Source organism: Myiozetetes cayanensis, unplaced genomic scaffold, assembly GCF_022539395.1.
Source record: "Myiozetetes cayanensis isolate MyiCay16 unplaced genomic scaffold, myiCay2020 scf9, whole genome shotgun sequence".
Classification (NCBI taxonomy): domain Eukaryota; kingdom Metazoa; phylum Chordata; class Aves; order Passeriformes; family Tyrannidae; genus Myiozetetes; species Myiozetetes cayanensis.
In genome coordinates, this window is record NW_026088185.1 from 17,441,225 (window position 1) to 17,456,086 (window position 14,862).

The following is a 14,862-nucleotide window of genomic DNA, read 5'->3' on the forward strand; positions in this document are numbered from 1 at the left end:
TTTGTGCCCCCTGCTCTGATAAATGCAGTAGAAGACCACATTCATAATCTTCACACTGTTAGTGCAGCATTTCCAACTAATCAGTATATCACAGTGTCACGCGCTGGAATTAATCCAGTCCTCAAACAGAAGAAAAAATAAAGGGGGAAAAAATACCAACAAAAAATATTAAACTATGAGGAGGAAACCTAACTCCTCTGTTTAACTCTGAAGCATTTTGAGAAACAGTTTATGTAGAATAATAGAAACCTGTATTGTACAGCCACTGCCTTGCCATTGTAATGTTTCCCAAGCTTCCGCTGTGTCTAGATAGAGGAGGTTTCATCTTTGTGGAGGATTTCCATGCTTGTCTGTGTGTGGTACAGTCACAACTTTAAATGTTTTTTAAATGTAGTGACTGTCTTTGATATCAAGGGACTATGTGTTCAGATATACGCTCACATGTCCAACTAACTGAAAGCCTCAATTTGTAAGAAGAAGAAAAGCGAGGCTGGGGACACTGTACAAACGGTGTTTACACCACTGAAGTGCTTTTGAAATGGAAAGACTCTGCATGAGGAGGCCTGCAGCTATGCCACAGCCTTGCCGATACCAGTGAGGAGCTCATCTTCAATGTAGTGTTGAACGTAGGTGGCAAAACTGTAATTTCTCTCTTTTTTTTAAACTATTTTTTCTTCTTTTATTTTTGAAATTTTCATCTAAGCGGCAGTTTCTTGTACTATAGTGACTCCTGCTGGGAGAGTTAAGTTGAAGTAGCTGAAGGTCTCTTACAGATATATCAACTCCCGGCCAGTAAAAAGATGTCCTAAACGCAGGAGATGGAGTTAAACTGTTCCCCTACCTTGGACGCAATGGCTTCTTTCATCACTAAGAACAAACCCCTAGGTTTTACAATTGAGACTGAGAAACTAGTACAGTACTTGTACAATTTTTGATCTACAGCATCACGACGTGAAGCTGCAACAATTAGATGTAAAGGGTCCATTCATGAGGAATAACATCACTTTGACCCTTTGTGTTAGCTCCTACTGCTAATCTTTCCATACGCGTGAACTTACTTTCAATTTGAAGAAGATGAAAAAGTCTTTTGCAAAACCCCAATACTGTTTTCTGATCTATGTACCTGAATGTAGAAACGTAGTCTTACCTCGTTTTTTTCCACTACAAGCCAAGCTACTTGTAATCCTTCCAAGCCTTTAAAGGGGACCTCCCTTGTTAGCATCTCCCAGAGAACCTGGAAGGGAAAAAAAGAAAAGAATTTTTATTTCTGTACTTTGTATTTTAAATACATTATTAAACCTTGATACAGCACTATTCTGTATCCAATTACCAGGCAACCAGTTTCCATTTGCAGGAACTTGGACCAGTGTTTGTGTGCAAGATCTTCTCACTAAATTAAATTGAATGTTTCTGCTTTTTCCACTACAGAAATGCCAAGATGAAAAACTAGGATGCTTTTTTACTTTCTTTGTACACTATAAAGTTCACATTTGGCAGTTGAGACTTGGGAAGACAATGAACTCTTCCCCTCCTTCTCAGCCCCAACTAGACATAGCTTTGCTTTGCAGTAATTTTTCATTTAAAAATACTTCTATATGATTGCAACCAGTGAATATAACCCAAAAGGTATTTTGCTCCTATGATATGCCTATGAAAATATTAAATATAATTTTGCAATCAAAACTGTAATCGTTTATCTCCAAGTATGTGATCACGTTAAAGTAAGCAATATACAGCATATATAAAATTACTCTGTTCTCCTCAAGATTTTATATACATATTGTACTTAGATATAGAAAGATCTCCTAATTTTACATGCTCTTAGCACTTTGGTAACAATACCTGAGAATCTAAGCTACTCTGTAGAAAAGAGCCAGGCATCACCAAGAAGGCTTCAAGTCAATGAATCCAACTTGGTTTTCTGCCACTGGGATGACATATTGGAATTCAACCAAATTAGTAGCACTTTCTACCTCCACTTGTATATGTCCCCTTTTTTTTTTTTTTTAAAGCAGAACCTTCACATATGCATACTGTTACAAATATCTACAAATTTTTTCTTTTGCTCATATACGAAGCAGAACAACAAAAAAAGAGACATATTTTATGCAGGATTTGCCTAAATGCATTAAGATCCTTACGCAAGTCTCTATATCCTCACTGTTCAGGTTAGTAACCAGGTTTATTCCAGCTACACCATTTCAAATGGATTGTGGACAGCCATGAAGATAATCAGAAAAAAAAATGCAACAATATTGGCAGATGGAAGTCAAGCAAAAAAAAAAAAAAGCATTGAAGCAGAGTTGGGCCTTTAATCAAGTGAACAGGGTACACTCCAACAACAGACCTATTCGAATAATTCTGCTTGCTTCAGAAGACTGATTGGTAAAGGTAAGGGTATCCTGGAAAAATAAGGACACTTTTCCTGAGAATAAGAAATATATACTTCACTCCTTTTAGAAGAAAAATACGGCACCTCAATTAGTAACTCCAATGATCACCTCTCTGCTGGTAGAGAAGGAAATTTAACTCTGAGAGGAGGAAAGAATTTAGCAACCCCATGTACTTCAGATAAAAAAGCAGTGTACAAAGTTTAAAACAGAAGCCCCTGGATCAAATCAAACATGTAGTTGAGCAGCCTTGTAGAACCACCTCATCTGCAGGACTGCACCATGAAATCTCAGAGGAGAAACTCAAGTTTGCACAAGATAGAGCAGTATCTAAATATATCTTCTAAGTAAAGAACATAATGAAATACATGTTAAATGTCTTCAAGAGCCTTGAGCTGGAAAACTACTGCTGTGCTACAATTTAGTCTTCTGAAAGAAAGGTAAGAGCTGTCTCATTTCATTCATGCATGTATGTTTGTGCAGAACATTTTGAACTGAATTCCTTTATCATGACACCTTCAATGTTTATTTCCACTGCCTGTACAGATCACTGCCTCCCTAAACCAACAGTGTTAGCTAAAAACACTTCAAGATGGCACACAGTTGAAGAGAAAACCAGCAATCTGACACAATATAAAGAATTTTTCTTAATGCTTTCATTTTACTAATAAATTAAAGATCCAAAAGTGGGATGTTGTAAATCCTTGTATCTACTTATACAGATTTAGAAAACATTCTAACAATAATGCAATTCTAATATTCAGGCCCATGGTACAGATAAAGCATTTCCTTCCAGCAATGATGTATCTCTATGTTCAGTTTTATAGGAGCTTCAACCGCATCTCTTGGACTAGCTACCCTGAATCGTCAGCTAAGGGGAATGACTGCACCACAGTCTTTTAAAAAGCAGCAAATGGGTACCTTCTGCATTCCCACTTGCCTCTTCCTCTCCCCATGGTCACTGAGCAACACACAAGGACCTTAACTTGACTTACCCCAGACTCTTTATTGTGAGGTATGCTCTGTTCATTTTCAGAACTGGCTCCCCAGCTCACTTCACATGGAAATCAATTTATCTTCCATTTCAGGTGTAAAATCTAACTGAGACTGACATGGTTCACGTCCCCTCCCACCCCTGATGGTGAGGATCACCTGCTTTCCCAATCACATCACACCTCTGTGATGATGGACAGCAGGTGCTCACAGAAAAAACAGCCAAGCTAGAAACAATGATGAAAAACAAAGGAAGGTCATTTAATGTAGGGGTTTGTAACCTGTGGCCTCTGAAGATGTTGGGCTCATCTTTGCATACAGACGAACAGAAAGGAGAGATAAATGCATGGACGTTCATCCTATACATGAAGCTGAGAATAAGAATTACGTGGTCTTCAGGAAAAGCTCATACACTTACTTCTGCCAGCTCAGCTGTGCATTTCAGTTCTTATCCTCTCAACTATATGACAACAACCCAAAGATAAAAAAACAACCCCACAATAGCCCCTACCCCATCCCGCATCGCCACGCCAGTGCAAAGCCAACCAAGATTCAAAGTGCCATTTGGGTAGGGGGAACATTCAAATGAGTAATCTGAGGAAAAGAAAACATTCTGAACATCTTCACTGAAAAAAAAAAAAGTGTTTTCTCCTGGTAGGAAACTGTTCACAGACAATGGTCAGGAGCCACAGTGAGCGGAAGTACAGCATGAGCATTAGCATTGCCCTCATAGAGGTACTGCCCTTAGGCATGAAAATTAGGTCACTCTTCTCTGCATTGATCCAACTGCAGTTAAAGATCGCATAATTCTTTTCAAAGAGAGTAAGGGATAACCCCTGGAGCTGGCCAACATTCCCTCTATAAATAACGTATGTTCTCATAGCTACAGCAATGTTTGAACAGCTGCTACATTTAATGGCAGTCTCTATGCCACCAATAGCCAATTAATGGTTTTACTTATTCGTACTTGTAAGTGATAAAATAATTCAGCTACATCATATAAGCTTTCTATGATTAAACACATTTGTACTGATAGACAAACACACGCTGCGGTGCACTACAAACAGTTCTGCCGGGATAACATATTCGGAGCATATGCCTTCATGATTTCAAAACAGCTTTTTGAGTGACACTGTCATTCCACATATACTTTCCTATCTGGCAAAGATGCAAGGAATAATTTTGAGTAACGCACAATGGTATATGAGTCAATTTCAGGGTTGATCATTTGTAACACTTGGTATCCGCTGTTTAGAGTATGGATTTGGAAATGGATCAGAAAAGAGAATCTCAGCATGGATAAAGTGCAAGATCTGTTTTTATGTCTTAATAAATCTCCTGGAACATTTAGCTTTAGCATTTCATGGCAGTATTATAAATTATTTACTCTATATCCCAAAGAGAATACATGGACCTGTTTAACCATCCATGAATCATAGAATCATAGAGAATCATAGAATGAAGAGCAGGACAAGCTAATCTGAACCTTAACTATAAACACGTATACAATTGTTCACAAAGAGGAAAATTCATTTCAGTTGAGAAGCAACTCAGACCTATAAGATTGCAGAAAGACTTTGACACTTCACGGAAAAAAGCTCTCACGCACCTTAAGCAGAATATTTAAAATCACAGACTGGTTTGTAGAAAGAACAGAGTGTCAGACAGAAAAATAGCAGAAAAGAAACTAAAGAAAACCAGGAGGAAGATGACAAATATTGCGAATGGAATATCTATTCCTAGCATCTTACTAGTTTACATTTGAAAGGATTCTGTTCTTTGTTAAGAGGACTTTAACTGAAGAAAAGCAGATTTGTCTCTCTAGCACAAAAGCTGCTGGCAAGTGTTACACTTTGAAAAAGGATTCTTTAAATTTTGTTTTTATAGATAATAAGAATTTGAAGAGACAAAAATACCCTTTCTCAGAATTTTTTGTTTTCAGTCCCCTAGCTAATTCTCTGATAGTCATAACACTCTCAAGGAGATTCCAACCTTAAATGTTATAATCAAGCTATTTCTTGCTGGTATAAACCCATTAGGTCAGTAATTTCAGCAATACAGAACTTTGGCCACTGCCATTCTTCATTTCTATCCCTGTATCTCCTCTGAAAATTATGATGTTCCAAGACTAGAGTTACAAAAGGATTAATTGACTACTAAGTGCTTACGAATTCATAAGCTTCTACCCCTCAGAAGAAGACATTAGCTCAAAAAAAAATATTAAAAAATGTGGGTCAAATATTATTAGACACTCTAAAGTAGCACTACACACCCATTACAACATTAAAATATTCTGGTAACACTGAACTGTTTTCATAAGGAGGGTAGTTGAGTTTTACCTCCAAGCACAGAACTGTCAAAGGAACCTTACTTTCTGGATGAGGACAAACAAACTACACATGACATACTGTTCCCAAAGCACTGTTAATACTTCACATGATAAGATACTAAATAATTCCTTACCTTCTCCCACCCAGAGAACATTACTTAAAGTCAATTCAAACTAGGATGACTATAGGAGCAGTTTGAGCTATAAGACTATGTTTGGAATTTTTCCTCTAACATTTTTGTTCTGTTTTGAAACTGGAATGTTCCCCTTCAGTGGACAATATATGATTGCTTCCAGTAACAGTTTACATTAACATTTACGTTTGTTAGCTTATGTTCTCTCACTGTTTGTGACCTAGTTCAGTTAAGCAAGCAAGGAGTTTGAATCTGAAAAGTCTTTTTCTCCCTCCTTGCAAAACTTCAACCTTTGTTAAGGGATGCCACATCATCTCTCACATATTTTTTTCTCACTATAAACAACTGTTTGGCAAAAAGTTTAAATCATTCTCCATTGGAACATCAGCTTAGGTATGTTAGCCATTAGGTGCTAGCTTAAAAACACAATGCCTCCCTCACATCTGTCTACTCACATCCCTCAAAAAGAGGCAATACTTGATGGGTACTGAAGAATTCCTCCTTCTGCCACCCACTGTTGAATCCAAACACAAATGTGGTTAATACACAGATAAGCACAGAAACTACAATCCCACTTCCTTTCGTGTACCCCTCAAAGTACTCTTCACTGTCTTCTGTCACAGAATGGCTATGGGTACACAATTTATCTGACCACTATGGCTATTTCTAGCCTATTTTGTATTGCACAGTAAAACCAAATTAGAGTTTAACCGTGGACAGAGTGAAGTAATTCACAGTATTGAATCTGAAAACCTGACATTGTATTTAACTATAACTGATTGCTCACCCTTCAGAAAACCAGCAAAGTAATGTTGGGCTTTCCCATATTTTCAGATGGGTAGAGTCTCTATTCTCACAGGTAATGATAGCAGGGTCTTTTAAACAATTAAGCATAGAGCAGTGGCTTACTTTTTAATATAAATCAGTGATATTCCATTTTAGGGAAAGTAGAATGCTAATCATTTCATCCTATTATACACCTATTATAAGACAACCTTCAGTTCCACAAAAAAAACACAAGCAGCGATTCATGACGCAGGTTGTTCAGTGGCTCCTGGAAGCCTGTGAACACATGCTGAACAATTGTGGTAAAGCATGCACTTCCCTATAGTGGCATGCTGCTAATCTAACCAGATCTTACTAAATATGCAAGACACTGTTCTTCCTATCATTTTCAAGCATGTAATTACAAATTATGGGTCAGTCTTAAAAGAAAGTGTGAGGTTTTTTGTTGTTCTTATTTAGATTTGTTGTTCTTGCATCACATGAATTCTGTCACACTGAAGAACTTCTACTACTCATAGTGAAATGAGAAGCACTCACCACTCCGTACGAGTATGTGTCACATGTTTCAGACACTGGAAGACTTTGAATAACTTCTGGGGCCATCCATGGAAAAGTGCCCACTAATGACATGTGTGTTGTATGGGAGTGGAACCTTGAAGCACCAAAATCACAGATCTGGCATAAATAAAGAATAAATAAAAAATTAAACAGGTAATAGAGTATCAACCTCATTTATGAGACATCAGGACATTGACTCAAGCAGCATGTCTCTACAAATAATTAAAGAGTTCATACCTTTAACACACCATCAGCAGCTATAACAACTGAAAATGAAAAAACAAAAGGTTAGAAGAATGCTAAAAATAAACACAATATGTTTTCACAGCAAAATACTTTGTTTTTTAATAAGACAAATGATCTTATGGTGAGCCAGCACTTGAACATGCACATGTGCACAACTGTCCTGGTTTCTTTGAGAAGCTTTAGAGAACATCTATTGAATCCCTGCAAGCCTCTGAATAAATGCAAAACCTTGCAGGCCTTACTGAGTTCAAAGATAGCAACACAGACAAACTTTGTTCTCCCCAATGTAGTTAGGCTTAACAAGAAGCTCTCTAGAAGACTCATTAATAAAAGGAGAAAACTGAGGTGAGAACTAGACTTTTCTTGACTATTATCTCCCTGTGTGCATTATAAAAATCTGTGTCCCTCCTATCCCACGACTGGTAGTGGAAGTTTCATTTTAAAGTCAATGTTCTGCAAATTTCATAAACAGTTGTCAACTGCTAAGTACAGACTGCACATTGAATATGTATTACTCAAAAGCATGAATATCTGTAAAACCTCAAAACAGGCCACAGTAAAGACAAGATTTTCTGATAAGAAATAATAGACCTAATTCAGCCTATTGTGCCTGGTGTCTGCCAGCCTTTCCAAACCGAAAAAGGAAGGGGGAAGTGCCTGGGCAGTGTCTGAAAGCTGATCAAATGGGTATAATCATGGCCAGCAAGACACAACTTGAAAGAGCCCTCTATAGTGCTCTAAATGTTGCCAGGGTCTATAATGAAGCTCAGGCAGAGTCAGGATGGGGAGGACAGAACAGGCTCCTCTGTGCCTCAACAAGTTCAGCTTGATAACAGCCAAGGCGTTAGTTCTGCTTGTTCCCAAAACTCAGGCATGGATTTAAATGCTACATTAAGAGGTAACAGTAAATGCAGAGCGTTTCACTGTTTTGATACTTCACCATTCCTGGACTTCAGGTCCCTGTGGATAACTTTGACTGGAGCTTCCATGTGTAAATAGTGCATTCCTACACAAAACAAGGGAACAATCTAGTTAGACAGGCTGAGTGGGGCCATCATGAATCTGCAGTCATGTTTCCTGGTTCCCACTAATTGTACTCGTTACAAGCTGGCAAACCTGTATGCCACACTGACATGCTGAAGGAGAAGTAAAGCTTCCCATAATCTACTCTGAGTAAAAAGCACTAAGCAATACTCACATATCTATCAGAGCATCTATATGGATATGCTAAGGGTTTTAATGTCATATATAGTTATTTTCTCTAAGGTGGTGTCTACACAAGGAAGCTGGATATGAATTTACCATATGTTCATTACTTTACACTAATTCTTGTGTGGTCGGTCACAGAGAACACAAAGGATGGAACAGCTTATTCTACGTTATTATATGAAGAATTTCAGCATGTTTGCTGAGAATAAGCCCTTAGCTTCCTTAAATGCCCCAATTCAAATCAAGTGTAAGAGTAATTATGCACTTTGCCTCATAATTACTCTACATCAGCAAAATTATCTCTTGGGACTTAGGGGCACACCAGAAGTAAAACTGGTTCACAGAAGCCATTTTCACTTCAGGGTATTTTGGATTCATAATAAACAAGGAATATATCAAAAACCACAGTGAATGGGCTTTTTTATGTATGTATGTTTGGTTGGTTGGTTTTGTTACAATTTGAATAAGAAAGACTACGAAGGCTTTCCTGACTTCCTAAGGAAAGCATCTCCAGCTGTACACTTTGCTGGCTGCGTAGGATAGTATAGACCACTCATCTTGCTTACCTTTAGCTATGTCAGTTGCCCAGGTCATGATATGATCCATATCCATCTCTTCACTTTTGTTACTATTAATGTAATCAAACAGTGAGCCAGCAGAAGCATACTCTGTTAAAAACAGCAACAAACAACACATTTTAAAACACTGAACCTAATATGAAAGATGTAATAGAAACTCTGTGAGTGTCAGAAAGAAGTCAACCTCTGGCTTAATAACAAAGAATTTGGGTTCAGCAGCTAATATTATTAATAGCGTAGTTAGAAGAGTGGTAGTTTGCTCTGATTACCCCAACATAGACATAATCTACTGCTAAGGAAAAAAAAACTAACAAAGTGTAATCATATATAACAACAGACATTAAATTGAAAAGGCATTAGAAAGGTCTGGCATCAAGAAAGCTCAATCAAAGCAGTTCAAATTTCAGAGTAAAAAGCTCTGGATGCTCCTTGTTCAGGATAAGCAGACCTTTTTCTTAATTTCTGTTAACTACACCTAACTACAGTAGGATTCTATGGGTACAAAGAAGGGATTTTGGGGCCTACTGGTGTTTGCACCTGTGGCAGATGGAATCCAGTCTGACTACCAGAGCTATGGTTTAAAGCAGAAATAACATGCTAGTTTCACCTACACACGTTTAGGTGTGAAACTGGAGACAACTGAAACCTGCACAGTGCCACTTTTATATAACCTAAAATTCTTACTTTTTTACACAGTGATTTTGCTGCTCTTGATCAGAAGAGCATTTAACATATGAGGCTGGTGGTATCAGATCCATCTTACTGTTTCCAAAATCAAGGATACTCCCCTCTGGTAACCAGTAATGTGTGTAAGTGATGCCCCATAACAAAGGATTTTCTTTTTTTTTTTTTAAGTAAATACATAGTGTTCTGTTATGAAGGAAAGGTCTGCAAGTAGCAAGGGAAATTCAAATTTTCTTATCCTATGTCCTATTTCCCCATGGAGGAACAGAGTAGCAAATCAAATAATTTATTCATGAAAAAATGGAAGGATGAAACTAGAAGTCTAACTCTGAGATATGCAGGACAGATTTCCTTGTGCTGTAGGTTATGTACAATGGTCTAAAGGCTGTAGCTCTTCTGCTTAGTATTTACTTAATAAGTTTTATACTTATTTAGAATTCATTCATGTTTCACCAAAACAGTAAATTCATGAGATGAACAGCTGATACATTTTATCTGTTTGCCATGACAGAGCAGGCACATGCCACCCCATGTAGCCCAAGTAGCACAAAGATCAGTGGGATGCAAGGAGCAACTTAAGCCTCTTAGCCCCCTCTCCCAAAGCTATTCAGTGTGCTTCTCAGGCTGAACTTGAAACCTACTCACAAGGTTCACAGAATCTTCATATCATTTCAAAGCAGCCACAAAATCATTGCCACTAAGACGATATTGAATGTATCTGATTTTGTTAATAATAATAGTAATCAATGATTGAAACATTATAGCCTAAATGCATTTAAAAAAAATATATTGTTCCTTATGAAGGAAATCAAAACCACTGGGAGATTCCTGCATGTGGAAGGAAACTGAAATAAGACTGAATCTGCAGCCTAGAACATGGTAGGCCAGATGAGAAGATTCCAGTGCTAAATGAAAGAGGGAGAAAATAGCAAGTCCCTAGAACGTAAACATTCAAGTGGCAAGCAGAACCTCCCACCGAAAGGACGGACGTGTTGCTTCTGATGTCACTGACAGAAGAGTAAGCTGCTGACCTGCACATTTCCACAATTAAAACAGAAGCTTTTTTTACCCATGATGTCATCATCTGTCTTATAAATGGATTCTTCAGGAATAGGTTGGCTGCATGCTTTGCATGCCTTTACAATGCATAATTTGATCCACCAGGGTCAGGGACAACTTAGCTCCCCAGACCCTTTGCCAGTCTGCATGAACCAGAGGCAAGCAAGCTTTTATCAGCAAAGTTCCACTGTTGGTATTTATGCTATATATTTATTGTGCCACAGGTTTTCCTAGGAGCTTATGGATTTGGATAGCATATCACAAGGACAATGTTCTGTCTGTAATGGAAAAGAAATACTCGCCTTAGAAAGAAACACTCTGAGTGCCTGACTGGACCCACCCTGTGATGGGCTGTGGAATATACCATACAGTTCTCTGCAATGGGAGCACAAGCTCTGAGAACCTTTTGGAAGGAGGCAGCTGTGGTCAAAAGCCACACCTGAAAGTTAGACACTGACACTGCTGCTGACAGACAACCAGTGACATCTAGAATGATGTGATCCGTGTTAGCAGCTCACCAGGCAGGATGATCTGCTGTAGTGCTGACACACATCCCAGCAGGAAAACGTGTTTTAACTGCAGATGGAGCCTTTCTCAGAGAACTCCTTGACAATCCCACGTAAGATGTTACGTGCAGCTAATACTCAGTACATGCCAATACTTGGCTGAATGCTCTCATCTCCATCACTGAAGAAACATTAGTTTCTCTGCATTCCTTTTTGTTTGGGATTTTCCCTCACAAGAAATGGATCTCTGACTAAACACAGGATTAAGTCTGCAACACTGATGGCCATCCAGAAGATCATGAAGTAAAAACCCCTCTAAAAGATATTTCAAGTATAATTAAAATTTCTTTTCACAGTAGCCATTCTCTCATTTGAAAATGGTGTGGGGAAATAGAGCCTTGTTTCCCTTCCAACCCTCAGGACTCTGGTCTCATTAGAAGTTGCAGGGAGAATCAACATAGTTTGCTAAAAAAGAAAAAAAAAAAAAAAGCAAGCTTTTTTCTTTGGCCAGTGTGTAATCAGAGCTCCCCAAGGAACGAAGTGGTTGAACACACCAGAGTCTCTTTCTCACAGGTGGTTAAAGAGTCCCTGTTCTCAATAACATTATGAATTACTTTAGCTGCTGTCTATCCTGTGACTGGTAAGCAGGTCAAATGTCTCCAAACACTGAACTTTTGCAAGATCAGACTGAGGCCTTCTGATCCAGATATTATCCCAGTTCATTGATTACACCTCTCCTTTGTTACTCTGTTTGCTGGTTTGCACTTATTACAGTTACATTAAAAAGGATAGTAAAATTTCATTACTTGATTTATTAGTTTTGTATTAATTTTATTGCTTCCGGAAGGGATTCGAGTTCCTGTCTACGTGCCATCACCAGTGCATTCTCTGAGCAGTGTAGACTGTGGTCACCCCATGCACCTCTGGAGTGCTGGCTGCCACACCAGATGCCCGCTAGGCTTATACTCCTCTGGTGAGCAAAGCTCCCCATGCTCTGAACAGTGCTGCCTCTGATGCGCTCCCACCAGATTACACTGCCATCTGCTGTGATAACCAGATGTCAGAGGCAGGTAAAAATAACTGAATTTTCCCAAGTTTTGACCACCATCTGAGAACCAATAAAAACCTGGACAGCAGTGATTCAAACTGATATTAAGACTGTACCACACACAAAGACTACTCCTTGCATCAAACTTCGAAGTGTTTGAAGTGACGTGACAAAACATGCCTCCCAATTCACGCTTCGACAGGTTCTACCTCTCCGAACATTTATTTCGGCAGATGGGAGATTGCTTTGCTCTGGGTTTACTTTCTACAACTATCTAACATAGTTTTTCCCATACAGGAAAGGGAGAAAATATTCTACCCAGACCAACTCCCAAGTAAAGGCAGGAAGCTTATAGTGGTGATAGAAAAAAGAAAACACCAACAAGAAATCCTAACAATACCACAAAAAACCAATCTCTGTATAATTCCAGGAATGTCAGAATGAACAAAGCCTAGTTTCCAATGAATAAAGGGAGTTGTCTTATCATGTCTTTATCATCTTATAAACCCTCGACTTTATTTCAAGTTCTTTCCAGGGCTGGGAACTTCCCACTCCAAATTCTCCTATTTTCAATACAGGCAGAATTCATGGTGTAGCTTTGCTCTCAGCAGACTCTGAGCGTTTCCTTTTCACAGAACCTGCCAAAACTTCGTATCATGAAAACCTCTGCTTCTGTGACACACCAGTTGAAATGGAAAAGGAATTCTCAGAAAAGGGTAAGACAACCCAGTGAAAGCTACTGTTTAAATGAGTGCTGAGTTTGTGCAGTACCCCAGGCTCCACCCGCCTCCAACACTGCCTCCAGCCATGCTCCCAGCCTGATTCCCACCTCCAGCGCTCCCATTTACATTGAGGCAGATGGGGCCAAGCACTCTAACATTCAAACAAGGCCAGAACAAATAGCAAAACACTGAAATAGGGTAAAGCAAAAGCCTTGTAACACTGGAGTTTTGCAGAATCAAGGAAAAGGTCAGACAAAAATCCTTACCCGTAACTATGCCATAATTTGGAGGTTCAATGACAGCTCCGTAGAACTGAATGATGTTTTTGTGACTGAGCACACTGAGTATTTCTGCCTGTTGAAAACAAACAAGTTAAGACAATTAAAATGGGACATTTACTATGATAGCTTATTTTATACCCCAGTGGGTATACACATATATATAACACATATATAAACACATACCTATCTAGGAAAGACTGTCCACCAACACTTGGCATTTGAAAACCTCATGAGAGTTTGGCAGATGAATGCTTTGTATGTTTGGGGGGAAAATAATAAATTTCAGACTATTCTTTCATGGCCAAGGCACAGATGTAGAAGTTAAGTCTTTGGAAAAACTGAAGGCCTTGGAAAACTTTGTTCAAAGAAAGATCGGGGATTTTTGGCAGAGCTGCAGTAGGCCTATCCAGAATTTGTGTTTATGCACAAAGTACTATGGGTTCAGCGAGTCCAGCACTTCAGGCTGTTAGAGCATACCATGCACACACAGCTCCATCCAACGTTTACTGGAAATGCGGAATTCCCAGGCATGCGCTGTGGAGTCTGACTGAACACGCACAGCAAGCGCGCTTGGGACTGCCAAATAGCCAGCAGTGCAGCTGAAACTGCTCCTCAGAGACTACAGATGTTTGGCAGTTCTGGATAAACATGCAAAACCCTTCAAATTCCACTTGAACAATGCTCCTAGGTTTGAGAAAGAGACTGCAAGACAATGAGACTGTATCCACAGATATTAAGACACATCCTGTTTCATAGGTTTTGAGAGAAAAGGTCAGGTAACTCCTTCAATGTCTCTTAACAGTCTCACCTCTGTAGTTTATTAAAATAAATACTCAACTCAAGATTTTAGATAGATGTTTTTATACAAATATGCATATTATACAAATACAGATAGATCCTATTATATTTTTCTCCACAGTAATGCATTGCTTTAAGAGTTTCAGATTATGTTAACTCTGTACGAGGCAAGAGCATCTAACAAGATCACAACTCCTCAGAACTTAACAAATGTATCTGATCTGACAGATCCCTCAGCAGATCCCTTGACTGCCAATGGGAATGTTGCTGTTTACATGTAGGAGTCTTCATACAAATTCTTAGATAACTGCCAATGACATTATTTGTAGCTTTGTAGATTCACTGAAAATAAGAAGGCTATAGCAGTTTTGATGCACAACGCCACGGTACATCAGCTAGTGCTATTGTAATAAATGTAGAGCTAAAGCAAACCAGTATTTTTTTTGGCGGTATCATGATACGTGTGCCTAACTGCAGATAAAGGCACCACATTACTTATTTTTTTGCTGTTGTTGTTGCTTAAAGCCTTTTCTGAGTAACT

At 38.7% G+C, this 14,862-nt stretch overlaps 1 protein-coding gene across 1 annotated transcript in view; it reads right to left on the minus strand.

Moving 5' to 3' along the window:
* Positions 1-14,862, minus strand: part of MAP3K20 (mitogen-activated protein kinase kinase kinase 20) — a 92,734-nt gene that overhangs the window by 48,720 nt on the left and 29,152 nt on the right. Inside the window, 6 exon segments of the mRNA XM_050340187.1 lie at positions 1,148-1,234; positions 7,170-7,307; positions 7,428-7,456; positions 8,377-8,442; positions 9,212-9,313; positions 13,509-13,596. Of these exon segments, the coding sequence (XP_050196144.1) occupies positions 1,148-1,234; positions 7,170-7,307; positions 7,428-7,456; positions 8,377-8,442; positions 9,212-9,313; positions 13,509-13,596 (510 nt within the window).